The 15,435-nt window shown below is 39.9% G+C and overlaps 1 protein-coding gene across 1 annotated transcript in view; it reads right to left on the bottom strand.

Annotated features, from left to right (window-relative positions):
- The window catches only part of LOC310777988 (uncharacterized protein), a gene marked incomplete at its 5' end in the record, with an annotated part of 57,978 nt that overhangs the window by 35,085 nt on the left and 7,458 nt on the right, over positions 1-15,435 (bottom strand). The window contains one exon of the mRNA XM_083638316.1: positions 7,932-8,093. Within this exon, the coding sequence (XP_083494442.1) occupies positions 7,932-8,093 (162 nt within the window). The remainder of the gene's footprint in view (positions 1-7,931; positions 8,094-15,435) is intronic.

The raw sequence follows: 15,435 nt of genomic DNA, 5'->3' as shown, positions 1-15,435 counted from the left end.
GTTTTTTTACTTACCCAGTTATATATCTAACTTCTTTCTCTCTTAAAAAACTACTAACCTAAACTAAACTTGTACCACTGTTCCTTCAAAAGTTGTAGTTGTCATAGACTGTGTTGCATAGTTGATTGCTCTATTGCTGACAAAAATGTGATATTGTAAGTCGCTTTGGATAAAAGCGTCTGCCAAATGACGTAATGTAATGTAATGTAATGTATATATCGCTGCTTTTATTTTGAAGGTAAAAGGCCTAGCTTCCTGTATTCTGTCTATTTCTAACGTGATTGATTTAGCTTTATAGGATTAAACTTTAAATTAATTTTTTACATGATAGTGACACACAAGTCACTAGGGCTGTGGCGATTCACTTATCTCCCGATTCGATACTATCATGATTCTTGGGTGCCGATTCGATTTATATTGCGATTCTTAAGTATTGCGATTCTACGATTATTGCGATTCGATATTACGATTTATTGCGATTTTTGTTTCTTTGTTTCTTTTCTTCTTTTTTCAGTTTGTTTGCTTTTTTACTCTAGAACATTGGAAAAGTTGAATCATACGCTTCTAGAGACTGTATATTATATCATGAGTAGGGCTGGGTGATATAGTTAAAAAGTATATCGATATAATATCTTTCATATCAGTCTATATCGATAATTATTGATAATTTGAATTACCCTTAATAAAAAATGAGAAGAAAAAGGTTGCATTTAGCCACTTTATTTTGAACCACCTTATTTTCAAGGAACACAGGTAGGTCTAATTTGTCACACACACACATATGCTCTGAGTGCAACTGCAAGCATTATGTACAGACATGGTGACGTTTTACTTTGATGACAGCCTAGCGTTGCCAGCCTTCTAAAATAACGTTTGGTAACGTGTATTTCAGGGTTGTAGGGTTAACGTTAGGTAAATCAGAGGTGTGGAAAAGCCTGGGTTTTGCGTTGACTTGCTTAACTACAAATATGTCATAGGCTTATGTAGGTCTGGAGGGCGACCGCGCTGGGGACCGCGTGTCGTTTGTTGGACGAGAAAAAAGCCTTGCCTCGCTGAAAATGCGGTACATTTCTCCAGTACAGTTTTATATACGCATCAAGACTCCGCCCAAGCAGAAGACATAAAGTCATATAAGCTGTGTGCTCAATAGATGACACAATGAGTTATTCCTGTCCCCAAAGTACAAGTAAAACATTTCCAACACTTCAACTTTGTCTCTGCTCACAGAAGCGAATTGAGCTGCGGATGCCATTCCGTAAAGTAACGTTGCAGACGTCCGTATTTGTGAAATTGGTGTCTTAACATTAACGTTAATTTCCCGGGCTCTTATTAATAGAACACATGTTAACACGTTACGTTAACACGAATTAAAACTCACCCACATCAAATTATTTGTAACGCCGGGTGAGATCAAATGAGAGGCGTCAGCGGAGGACCAAAATGCGAGACTCATAGCCAGGAATGGGTCTCGCGCTACTTTTGCATGCTAAAATAAAGCTGATAATGTACAATTTGATTCAAGGGGGGGGAAACCCTTTCAGAGTACAACACAAACTGTATATTTTGCTGCAACTCAACAGTGCTGCTTATCCAGGAGATGTCGGGAGTGGGACTCTCAGCTCTGGATCAAACCATCGCGTCACTAGCAATTCCACCATTGTCAAGGGATATGATTAGCTGTGTGAGTGGGGGCGGGTCATGGGGCGGGTGCACTCGGAGTTTGTCTGTTAAATGATTGGCTGTTTCCGTGTCACTTGTACTAACAAGGTACATGGAGCAGAGGGAAGTGCTCTATAATGTACTGGATGAAAGTGGTAACATTTCATACATAAACAAACAGAAAAAAATGACGCGATTATCGATTCTGGAATAAAAGATTGTTACAAAAAATCGTGACATTAAAAATCGCGATACTTAAGTGAATCAATTTTTTCCCCCACCCCTACAAGTCACAAATGGTGATAAACTGCTCCAGCTTTGTCCACCACAGAATAAAAACCCAGTAACGCCCCATAAAAAAAGACTTGTTTTCTATATTAGGTAATAAACCAAAAATATGCTATTTTAGTCAAATACAATGGTAGCCTTGGATAACACATTGCTCTGGTATTGGTCTTGATTTGGACTGGTAGTTTTGTGGTGTCGGTCTCGACTTGAACTTGACCAATGCAGTTTTGACTACAGCCATGATGTGCGGCTCCCCGGGGTGTCCCACCTTTGTTCTCCAGATCCTCCACCTTTTTCTTCTGCAGCTGCAGCTCGGCCTTGGAGGCGCTCAGATCAGCTCTGAGAGCTCCTGTGTCATTGTTCTGCTTCTTCACCTCCCTCTCTGTGTCGCTCACTCTGCCTATGAGGGACGTCACTGCAGAGTCTTGAGCTGGAAGCACAGAGACAAAATCACAACAAACATTTAACTCATTTCCCGGAATTAACGTCATATGACGTCAATCCGTGTTTTCACCGCCATGCTATAGACCTCATTAACACATTGAGTGCCAGCGACGCCATATGGCGTCATTAGAAATTTACCGTAGGCTGCCAGCGACGCCAAATGGCGTCAGTAACTCCAAATAGTTTTTTTGACGGGGGGGGGGGGGGTGTCGATCTAAGCTTCTTACATCGCCTCTTACAATATTGTAGCTATTGGAGGTCTATAACCTATTTTACAAACCCATTAGGTGGCGACAGCACTCTCCTGATAAGAGAAAGTGGAGCCAAACACACAGAAGAAGTCGCTGGGGAAAAAGGAAATCGCATCGCATCCGTCCGTATGCATCGACATGCATGAAGCCAAACGCCAGCTGTGCCCGCAGCAGCTGCATCCGCTGTCACAACTGAGCACCTCCGTGTCCGTTGCGACAGCACATTCGCATAATCAGCCTTATTATTCTCAACTCGAAGCATGGGAGCCCGTGACAAACACACGCGGAACCAAAAAGCTGGATGTCGCGCACCCCGTGTGTGCACAGCAAACTCAGCAGAGAGCCAACAGACACACCCAGGAGGAGGCGTGTGCAGTTGAGGGGGGGGGGGGCACGCAGAGCACGCAGAGCAGCATACACTTCACCCAGACAGACCCAGACATCAGAAAATTAGCTTCAGAGTCAGTGATGTGCTTGAAATGTTTAATTTCACAAAAGGCTCATTATCTCAGCTCGTAGAAAAAAAGGGCTGTTTTTGGTTCAATCAAGCTATCTTCTCCGGCTCATAACTAAAGAACGGAAAATGGGATCAATAAACTTTTTTTTGCAGGTGATAGAAGAGAGTCTCATCGTTATTTGTGCGTGTTCAGTGTTTACATAGTAATTATTAAAGAAATGATATGACTGTTTTAAAATGCATTGCGGCCTATGTGGCACAGCAAGCAACCTTTTGCCCAAGGGCCGTGGCACTCAAAGTGTTAAAGGGGCCATATTATGCATTTCTTAATTTTGTATCATATATATGTTGTTACAATCTTGGATGGTCATATTAAACATGGGCTAAGCTTCAAATAAATATGTGAAAGTGTTTTAATGTTACCCCCATGAACCCCCCCTCTCGCCCATGAACTCTCGTAGACGAGATGACATGGATTTATGCAGATTTTGTGCGAGAACCATAGTTCTAGTGACGTCAGTAGGACTTGTTACCATGGTGATGCCAACTTTGCCAAGCTTAGCCCGGGCCCGCGGCGCGAGCGCCCTGCCCCTCCCTTCCCTGTTCTGACATTCCAGTAGACTGCCGCATTTCAATCTAGTATTAAACATACTATTGGTTCATGTTGGAATAAAAACACTGCTTAAATATAAATATGCACCATTACTACTACAAAATGAAAAAATAATTTTGAAAAAGACCGAAATAACAACTTAAATCGAGCTCTGTTTAGAGGGGGGAAATCAGCGTCAGGCTGCTTGGAGGAAAACGGCACACCAAAGAAATCGTCACTCCTCGACTTTGAGAGGCTGTGAGGAGTGAGGACGCTGTGTTTGCTCCAGCCAAACACAGCGTCCCCTCCGTCTCCCTCTCCCTCTCTCTCTCTCTCTCCCTCTCTCCCTCTCTGCATGATTGTGGTTTGCAGTGGTTCTCAACGTGGGGTCCGGGTTCTGTCTGAGCAGAGGTTTGCGCAAACAAACTTTCACCCCGCTGCCCGCCTTGAGTATTTCGGAGGGTGGGGGTTCTTAAAGGGACAGGACCTAAAACAGAGCGTTTCAGACAGAGGCTGAACTGAAGGGGGCAGTGAGAGCCAGTACAAGATAAACTGATTTTTTTAAACTATGAATGATGCAATAAGTTACTCTACTGGAGGCCAACAATAAAATAATAATAAATTATATTAGCAAAATATGGGCCCTTTAAGTGCTACTTCACTCCTAAAGTTGTCCAGAAGCCTGCAGGGTTATTGTCCCACAAAACCAGCAAGCAGAGAAAAGCAACAATCTCCCTTCAGGAAGAAAGCTCCATAAAACATAAACCTTTCTATGACTGGTTTTTGAACTTGTCTTGGTTTGTATCTCTTTTTGGCCGGTGTGTGCACATGCGCCACGGCGGCCTGTCATCTCCACTCATCCATACAATTTGCGTGCCCGACCTGGGGACCAACCTGGGGCCCATCCTGGTCTGGTCGTCCCACTGGTCACCGCTGTACGGCGCTGTACTCCGCATTCAAGTTTTTGCCACGGTAAGTGTGTCCACTGAGTGTGTCCACTGAGCTTCTTTTCCACAGCTCCAGCTTCTTCAGTTTTCCAGTTGTTTGCAATGACGAGAGCGTGTATAGAGAAAGTTGGGAGCGTTAGAGAAAGTTGTGCCAAGGCAGCGCTGGCGTCCCACAGCTGAGCTAACGTTGTTTTCAATCTGCTTAATTCATTGCATATTGCGGGCGGACCAGCGTGTTAACTTGTTAGCTGGTAGCTATCAAGCTAGCTCCAGCTAGGGTTGCCAACCGTCCCTTAAAATACGGAATTGTCCCGTATTTGTAAACAAAAAGACGTGTTCCGTAATGAACTGATACGGGACGCGCTTTGTCCCGTATTGAAGAAACAATGCAGTGCAAAGAGTGACAGGCTATTTGTATTGAGTGAGAAACTCTATAGCCGCTGCAGCTGCTCTGCTCCTCAGCCTGTGTGGTGTCATGTTACGTCCAACTACCCTAGAATGCGCTTCTCATTGATTGTTGTGAGTCACGATGAGAAGCACCGTCAGCGTTGCTAGATTCAACTAAACTGACGACAGCACATTGAGTAAGCTATACATTGTATCTATACATAGTAACATGCCATTTTGTTGTGTTCAGAAGATTTAATCTGAAATCTAAAATGTTTTTGCACTAATGATTTAATCTTTCATAATACCAGGTTTGTTCTATTCAAAAGAATATGTAACGTTGCTGTTTGCACTGTTAAAAGAAAATTGAATGAGTATGCAAAGTTGCATTACCCGGTAGGCTATATCAAAATACCGTTTGCACTACTATTTATTGTTTGTTTTTTAAATACAGCTGTTTTAGCCTATTAAGAATAAGAAACTTCCGTTTTGTGACGCCCAAATAAAATTCTTGAATTTTGAAAAGTGATTCTGATTCTGATTCTGATTCTGATTCTGATAATCTAGGAATAGGCTAGATGCAAAAATGCAAAAACGGATCAAATTCAGGTTTGCTTGTCTTAATAATAATGGGTAAATGGTTGAAGTTGAAGCAATTGCAGTTATGTGATTGTTAATAAGTCCACACTACTGACTGCCCCCCGGACCGTTCCTTATTTCCATTTCAAGTTGGCAACCCTAGCTCCAGCTGCTGAGCTAACGTTGTTTTCAATCTGCATAATTGCATATTGCGGGCGGACCAGCGTTCTTCCAGCATTTACTTTCTGTCTGCTCCTTGTGCCCGGCTAGCAGGGTAAGTCCAACGTGCCAGAAAACCACAAAATAAACAATGATGCTGATGATGCTGATTAGAATATAATTATATTAGGGATATATGATTCAGTTTCAGTTGTTCTAGCCTCATAGTCTCGTAGCCTATATGGGCGACTGAAGTTTATTTATCCACCTTTTTTTAGATAACAGCACGATGTGAGAAAACTGCCTCAGAAATGAGTTTATCCACTTTTTTGACCAGTGATCACTACAGCACTGCTCCACAGAAAATAAAGAGCTGCATGACGTTTATAATTGATGAACGGCAGGTTAATTTAACACAAGACAAGTAGCCTAATGTTAAACTTCCTTTTTTTAGGCTACATTTTCCCCTCCAGATAACATCCAATTCTGCAATCATCCTATGAGAAACATGATATGTGCACGCTTTACCACACCGGCCATATGCTAGGTTTCGACCTAGCCTTGTTTTATTCTTGATTGTTGTATTCATGTTTTCTCATGTATATTATTGTAAAATGGGATACAGATAGCGTCATTCCCTTTTCTGTTTGCCTTCCAGCCGAGACCTCACGACCACAATAGAAATAAGTTTAACGACTTTATTGTCATATCCTGATGAATTATTTTATACTGTATGCTTGTTGGTGTATTTTATTTTTTAATTTGACAAAGAAATTCAATCAATCAATCAACATTTCCAGCCTGGTGCCTCAAAGTGGTGCAACAAGCTATTTTCCCCAGGCTCAACGCGTTGTCACACGGACCCGCTATACAGTCACTCAAAGCTGAAGGATTTTTTTCACCAGACGCTGGTAAACACACACAAATCACTTCTCCTGTCAGGTAGATTAGTAATCTGCTTTGTGAACCCTCACATCATGTATATTTCTGCCGTCAGACATGCCCCCAGACCTCCAGACATCGAGCTCCAGAAGCCGCCGCCCCCTGGGAACGACGAGAGTGTGACCCGGCATGTCCACTCTCTGAGTGCAGGGTGAATCTTTCACTCACTCTGCTGCACAATAAGGCTTTTTTCTCGGCTCTCTGGGGACAGACGGGCGTTTTCGGTGAAAACAACCTACATACATGTAAGTGTCAACACTGCCTCCCCCACACCTAAAGATTTTGAAAATCTTGAGAGTCCACACACCTCACGACAGAGATCACCGATTTTTTAACATTTCAATCTTGGAACGCACACACAATCGGTATCGTTCAGAGGCAACCCCGCACACTTGACGATTAAGCTGAAGATTGTCACCTCGGAGGACTTGGGATCTCGCAGAAAGTCGCGTGATTAAACGTGACTTTAGAGCAAAACACGCTCATCTCATCTCATCTCAGCCCGTGGCCTAGGGAGCCGTATGGGTGTCATGGTGGATGCTTGTGCGGTTGGGGATCTCCACTGCTCTCGATCTTCTGCTGTACGAAGCTGCAGCCAGTCCACTCCTTGATAGTGTTATATATTTGGGTTCCTTGCAAGGAAATATGACGCGTGAGAACACATAGCGAACTGTCCACGGCCAAGGAGGGGCAGATTACGCACACTCCGGCGGCTTGGAGGTGCTTAATGAATGAGTAGCTATAGACTGGAAGGGTGATGTCCGACTTTTATGATGCAATTTGTTGTTACTTGTATTTTGTATTAATTGAGGCTCAACCCGTGTCTACAAAACTTTTCTTCTTGGTCATTATTATGAGTTTTGGCACACTGAATGACAGATGCTCTGGTGAACATTTTGTGGAACAACCAACCAACAGTGGCATAGAGCTGTTGGCCCATCATTTGCACTGAGTTAGGACATCATTAGTTACTTGGTTACCTCACTAATGATGTAATTGATAGGACTTATGACATCATCAATGGCATCAAACCATGTCTGATGATCTCTGATACTTGTTGCTAATGATGTCACTTCTATTGTGACATCACCCCTATCTGGCTGCAGCTATTGCAAATTTGCGCTTGTTACTTGATAAACAGTTAATCTATTATTACAATTATAATTAATTAATTAATCACTGAATAGCTAGCAAGCTGTGATGTGCTGTTCTCTGTGGCGTCCCACCTGCGTTCTTCCTCTCCAGATCCTCCAACTTCTTCTTCTGCAGCACGCCGTTGGAGGCACTCAGCTTGGCTCTGAGAGCTGCTGCCTCCTTCCTAAGCTCCTCCACCTGCTTCTCGGTGTCGGTCACTCTGCTTCTGAGGCATGACACTTCAGAGTGTTTTTCTGGAAGCACAGAGACAAATCACAACAAAGTGCAGTGTATCTGCCCGAAAAGGTGAAATGGTGAAATGGGCTGGATTTAGAGGTATCATAATTAGGAAAATGAAAAGGTGAAATGGGCTGGATTTAGAGGTATCATAATTAGGAAAATGTGTTATACTGCATATTTACAGTTCAACGTTCAATGTGTCCCAAATATGGATCCACAACAGTGAAATAAGGGTCCCAGTTTCGTATAATTACCTCCGCAAGCAGAGTTGGTCAGGTTACGTTTTCACCCCCGTTTGTGTCTTTATATTGATATCTAAAAAAGTATGAACGGATTTGCACAAAACTTTGAAAATTAACTTTCCATGCCCACTGGCCAGAAGGGCCAATTTTGTCAATCACAAAACATAGCCTACAGCCTACAGTAAATAGCGCTACACAGTTCAAAGTAAATAATGCTAAATAAGGAGCAACATTTTTCGACTGCCGCCTACTTCTAGAATTGAATGAAATTGTATTCACTTACTAACTGCTCCGTGGAGTATATAGCCTAACGTTATGCTTCCAGAGTTAAAGAGTGGCACCTGGTAATCTAGAAATTGTATTTTATTGTACCTTTGTAGATCATCAAGAAACTTGAAATGAATAAGGTTAGATGTGTTTAATAGAGCTTGAAATGAACAAGGCTAGTTGTGTTTAATATAGTCTGAAATGAATAAGGTTAGATGTGTTTAACACATTGAGTGCCACAGCGCTTCAGTAAAATTGTCTGCAGCCTGTGCCAGATTCACTTCCATTCAGTTGAAAACAGCTATAGAATTTTTTCTATTAGGGCTATATTGACGGGGCTGGACTTTAATGAAACATTGAACACTCCTGCTTCTTCCAAAGAAGAAATTTTGTTTCTAGACAGTTCCATTATGAAATATATATATATATCAGTCATAAATATATACATATATCTCCCCCCCCCCCCCTTTCTCCACCTCTGAGCTGTGGGCTCCTCCCCACACGCACAGAGTTTGTTTTCTCGACTCCGTTTTTGCCCCGGACGGATCCCAGCGCGCATCAAGGAAATGCAAAACGCGACTGAACGAAAAGGCTTGGCCGTTCGGCTTCGGATGCTGGCTTTCTGGCAGGGAAGCGTGTGGAGATAGATAGAAGCATAGCTCAGTTGTGAGCGCGGATGCAGCCGAGCCCACTCTCCGCTGCAGACAGAGCAATATATACGGCTCTGCCTGAAGCATGCATCGGTTTCCTCTTTGATCACGTCTTTCCCTGCTGTCTCATGCACAAAGTAAGGATCTGAGGTGGGTGGCGCAGCTTCCCTGTCGATGTTTAAGGTGGCGCCGTGTGATCCCTTGAAGGGATTCATGCTCACTGGCTAAGTACGACCTTAAACAGCAGAATTATGGAATAATATGAATTATGATTTTAGGACGTCCACAGACGTCCTTGGCACTCCTCGTTACATTTTTTTAGGACGTCCAGAGACGTCCTTGGCACTCAATGTGTTAATAGAGCTTGAAATGAATGAGGTTAGATGTGTTTAATAGAGCTTGAAATGAATCAGGTTAGATGTGTTTAATAGAGCTTGAAATGAATAAGGTTAGATGTGTTTAATAGAGTCTGAAATGAATAAGGCTAGATGTGTTTAATAGAGCTTGACATAAATGGAGAAGGTTAGATGTGTTTAATAGAGTCTGAAATGAATAAGGTTAGATGTGTTTAATAGAGTCTGAAATGAATCAGGTTAGATGTGTTTAATAGTCTTAAATGAATAAGGCTAGATGTGTTTAATATAGTCTGAAATGAATCAGGTTAGATGTGTTTAATATAGCTTGAAATTAATAAGGTTAGATGTGTTTAATAGAGTCTGAAATGAATAAGGTTAGATGTGTTTAATAGAGTCTGAAATGAATAAGGCTAGATGTGTTTAATAGAGCTTGACATAAATGGAGAAGGTTAGATGTGTTTAATAGAGCTTGAAAGGAATAAGGTTAGATGTGTTTAATAGAGCTTGAAATAAATGGAGAAGGTTAGATGTGTTTAATAGAGTCTGAAATGAATAAGGTTAGATGTGTTTAATAGAGTCTGAAATGAATAAGGTTAGATGTGTTTAATAGTCTTAAATGAATAAGGCTAGATGTGTTTAATATAGTCTGAAATGAATCAGGTTAGATGTGTTTAATATAGCTTGAAATTAATAAGGTTAGATGTGTTTAATAGAGTCTGAAATGCATAAGGTTAGATGTGTTTAATATAGTCTGAAATGAATCAGGTTAGATGTGTTTAATATAGCTTGAAATTAATAAGGTTAGATGTGTTTAATATAGTCTGAAATGAATCAGGTTAGATGTGTTTAATATAGCTTGAAATTAATAAGGTTAGATGTGTTTAATAGAGTCTGACATGAATAAGGTTAGATGTGTTTAATAGAGCTTGAAATGAATAAGGCTAGATGTGTTTAATAGAGCTTGAAATGAATAAGGTTAGATGTGTTTATTAGAGCTTGAAATGAATAAGGCTAGATGTGTTTAATAGAGCTTGAAATGAATAAGGTTAGATGTGTTTAATAGAGCTTGAAAGGAATAAGGTTAGATGTGTTTAATAGAGCTTGAAATAAATGGAGAAGGTTAGATGTGTTTAATAGAGTCTGAAATGAATAAGGTTAGATGTGTTTAACTCATTCATGGCCAAAGACGTCTTTGACGTGTTATCAGGAATAGCCCTCAGGGCCAATGACGTGTTTGACGTGTTTTTGTTTTTATTAGTGCAGCGCGTAGTTCAAAGACTTCCCCAGCCTGTGACATGTTATCAGGTCCCTAGCCTCAAAGTCAAGCCGACAACACGTGAACAAACACATACCGCAGCTGTTGTTTTGAAATTGAGCGGGAGGAAAAACAGAAAACGGATAAACGCTTCCTTGTGCAGAGAGGAGAAACGCCATTGAAACGCCCCTCGGCGCGCTGCACGAGCTGGTCGACTTGCTGCAGGGCAGCGGACATCGATCATGTTCGCGGTAGTCAAACCCGTGACCAACATGATCGATCCTGGTCCCTAGACCCCGTTCCTGTGTGCCAACCCGAAAGAGACGAGACGGAGTCACAACTTTGTGAGAACAGCAGCCTCGCCACAGAAATGGCTTTCACACAGAGCCAAGCAGCACGGCCACTTTCCTGTCGAGGGCGAGGAAGACTGGACTCCAATGCGACAGGACCCGGATGATCTCGCGGTAAGGAGTGTGTGTGTGTGTGTGTGTGTGTGTGTGTGAGACACACATGGGCCCCGCGCACACACACACACATTCACACTCCCTCACACCGAGTAAACTGTATTGTTGAATGTAAAAAAAGCACTTTATGTATATATATATAAATATATATATATATATATATATATTTTTTTTTGTCATTTGTGTCATAACGAATAATATTTACATGTCTGATGTCAATACAGTTCAAAATAAAATAATTGAGAGCGAGTTCTGCCTGAGATTGTGTGCTTTACAAAAATGCCATTTTCTGCAATTTCTTTTCTCAGAGAGACCTTTTTGGTGAAAACAGGGTGTATATAAATGGCTATAAGTAGAGTACAGAACATGCTAAAAGCTCCCTTTTTTTTCCTGGTGAACCCAGAGACGTACATCTTCATTTTGAGGTATTGCAAATCACTCTGGTGCTAATAGATAATTTACTGTGGGTCTTGAAAGATGACCAACAATTATGAAAATCTTTGGCCTGTGCTAAATATTGGCAGTCCTAAACTGGCCATGAATGAGTTAATAGAGTCTGAAATGAATCAGGTTAGATGTGTGTAATAGAGTCTGAAATGAATAAGGCTAGATGTGTTTAATAGAGTCTGAAATGAATACGGTTAGATGTGTTTAATAGAGTCTGAAATGAATAAGGTTAGATGTGTTTAATAGAGTCTGAAATGAATAAGGCTAGATGTGTTTAATAGAGCTTGAAATAAATGGAGGAGGTTAGATGTGTTTAATAGAGTCTGAAATTAATAAGGTTAGATGTGTTTAATAGAGTCTGAAATGAATAAGGTTAGATGTGTTTAATAGAGCTTGAAATGAATAAGGTTAGATGTGTTTAATAGAGTCTGAAATGAATCAGGTTAGATGTGTTTAATAGAGTCTGAAATGAATAAGGTTAGATGTGTTTAATAGAGTCTGAAATGAATAAGGTTAGATGTGTTTAATAGAGTCTGAAATTAATAAGGTTAGATGTGTTTAATAGAGCTTGAAATGAATAAGGTTAGATGTGTTTAATAGAGTCTGAAATGAATCAGGTTAGATGTGTTTAATAGAGCTTGAAATAAATGGAGAAGGTTAGATGTGTTTAATAGAGTCTGAAATGAATAAGGTTAGATGTGTTTAATAGAGTCTGAAATGAATCAGGTTAGATGTGTGTAATAGAGTCTGAAATGAATAAGGCTAGATGTGTTTAATAGAGCTTGAAATAAATGGAGGAGGTTAGATGTGTTTAATAGAGTCTGAAATGAATAAGGTTAGATGTGTTTAATAGAGCTTGAAATGAATAAGGTTAGATGTGTTTAATAGAGTCTGAAATGAATCAGGTTAGATGTGTTTAATATAGTCTGAAATGAATCAGGTTAGATGTGTTTAATAGAGTCTGAAATGAATCAGGTTAGATGTGTTTAATAGAGTCTGAAATGAATAAGGTTAGATGTGTTTAATAAAGTCTGAAATGAATAAGGCTAGAGGTGTTTAATAGAGTCTGAAATGAATCAGGTTAGATGTGTTTAATAGAGTCTGAAATGAATAAGGTCAGATGTGTTTACTCTAGTCTGAAATGAATAAGGTTAGATGTGTTTAATAGAGTCTGAAATGAATAAGGTTAGATGTGTTTAATAGAGCTTGAAATTAATAAGGTTAGATGCGTTTAATAGAGTCTGAAATGAATAAGGTTAGATGTGTGTAATATAGTCTGAAATGAATAAGGTTAGATGTGTTTAATAGAGCTTGAAATGAATAAGGTTAGATGTGTTTAATAGAGTGTGAAATGAATAAGGTTAGATGTGTTTAATAGAGCTTGAAATGAATAAGGTTAGATGTGTTTAATATAGTCTGAAATGAATAAGGTTAGATGTGTTTAATAGAGTCTGAAATGAATAAGGTTAGATGTGTTTAATAGAGCTTGAAATGAATAAGGCTAGATGTGTTTAATATAGTCTGAAATGAATCAGGTTAGATGTGTTTAATATAGCTTGAAATTAATAAGGTTAGATGTGTTTAATAGAGTCTGAAATGAATAAGGTTAGATGTGTTTAATAGAGTCTGAAATGAATAAGGCTAGATGTGTTTAATAGAGCTTGACATAAATGGAGAAGGTTAGATGTGTTTAATAGAGCTTGAAAGGAATAAGGTTAGATGTGTTTAATAGAGCTTGAAATAAATGGAGAAGGTTAGATGTGTTTAATAGAGTCTGAAATGAATAAGGTTAGATGTGTTTAATAGAGTCTGAAATGAATAAGGTTAGATGTGTTTAATAGTCTTAAATGAATAAGGCTAGATGTGTTTAATATAGTCTGAAATGAATCAGGTTAGATGTGTTTAATATAGCTTGAAATTAATAAGGTTAGATGTGTTTAATAGAGTCTGAAATGCATAAGGTTAGATGTGTTTAATATAGTCTGAAATGAATCAGGTTAGATGTGTTTAATATAGCTTGAAATTAATAAGGTTAGATGTGTTTAATATAGTCTGAAATGAATCAGGTTAGATGTGTTTAATATAGCTTGAAATTAATAAGGTTAGATGTGTTTAATAGAGTCTGACATGAATAAGGTTAGATGTGTTTAATAGAGCTTGAAATGAATAAGGCTAGATGTGTTTAATAGAGCTTGAAATGAATAAGGTTAGATGTGTTTATTAGAGCTTGAAATGAATAAGGCTAGATGTGTTTAATAGAGCTTGAAATGAATAAGGTTAGATGTGTTTAATAGAGCTTGAAAGGAATAAGGTTAGATGTGTTTAATAGAGCTTGAAATAAATGGAGAAGGTTAGATGTGTTTAATAGAGTCTGAAATGAATAAGGTTAGATGTGTTTAACTCATTCATGGCCAAAGACGTCTTTGACGTGTTATCAGGAATAGCCCTCAGGGCCAATGACGTGTTTGACGTGTTTTTGTTTTTATTAGTGCAGCGCGTAGTTCAAAGACTTCCCCAGCCTGTGACATGTTATCAGGTCCCTAGCCTCAAAGTCAAGCCGACAACACGTGAACAAACACATACCGCAGCTGTTGTTTTGAAATTGAGCGGGAGGAAAAACAGAAAACGGATAAACGCTTCCTTGTGCAGAGAGGAGAAACGCCATTGAAACGCCCCTCGGCGCGCTGCACGAGCTGGTCGACTTGCTGCAGGGCAGCGGACATCGATCATGTTCGCGGTAGTCAAACCCGTGACCAACATGATCGATCCTGGTCCCTAGACCCCGTTCCTGTGTGCCAACCCGAAAGAGACGAGACGGAGTCACAACTTTGTGAGAACAGCAGCCTCGCCACAGAAATGGCTTTCACACAGAGCCAAGCAGCACGGCCACTTTCCTGTCGAGGGCGAGGAAGACTGGACTCCAATGCGACAGGACCCGGATGATCTCGCGGTAAGGAGTGTGTGTGTGTGTGTGTGTGTGTGTGTGTGAGACACACATGGGCCCCGCGCACACACACACACATTCACACTCCCTCACACCGAGTAAACTGTATTGTTGAATGTAAAAAAAGCACTTTATGTATATATATATAAATATATATATATATATATATTTTTTTTTTTTTGTCATTTGTGTCATAACGAATAATATTTACATGTCTGATGTCAATACAGTTCAAAATAAAATAATTGAGAGCGAGTTCTGCCTGAGATTGTGTGCTTTACAAAAATGCCATTTTCTGCAATTTCTTTTCTCAGAGAGACCTTTTTGGTGAAAACAGGGTGTATATAAATGGCTATAAGTAGAGTACAGAACATGCTAAAAGCTCCCTTTTTTTTCCTGGTGAACCCAGAGACGTACATCTTCATTTTGAGGTATTGCAAATCACTCTGGTGCTAATAGATAATTTACTGTGGGTCTTGAAAGATGACCAACAATTATGAAAATCTTTGGCCTGTGCTAAATATTGGCAGTCCTAAACTGGCCATGAATGAGTTAATAGAGTCTGAAATGAATCAGGTTAGATGTGTGTAATAGAGTCTGAAATGAATAAGGCTAGATGTGTTTAATAGAGTCTGAAATGAATACGGTTAGATGTGTTTAATAGAGTCTGAAATGAATAAGGTTAGATGTGTTTAATAGAGTCTGAAATGAATAAGGCTAGATGTGTTTAA

Source organism: Poromitra crassiceps, assembly GCF_964638095.1.
Source record: "Poromitra crassiceps genome assembly, chromosome: 6".
NCBI lineage: Eukaryota > Metazoa > Chordata > Actinopteri > Beryciformes > Melamphaidae > Poromitra > Poromitra crassiceps.
Note: the sequence above shows the minus strand (reverse complement) of the source record. Positions and strands in the feature narration are given on the sequence as shown.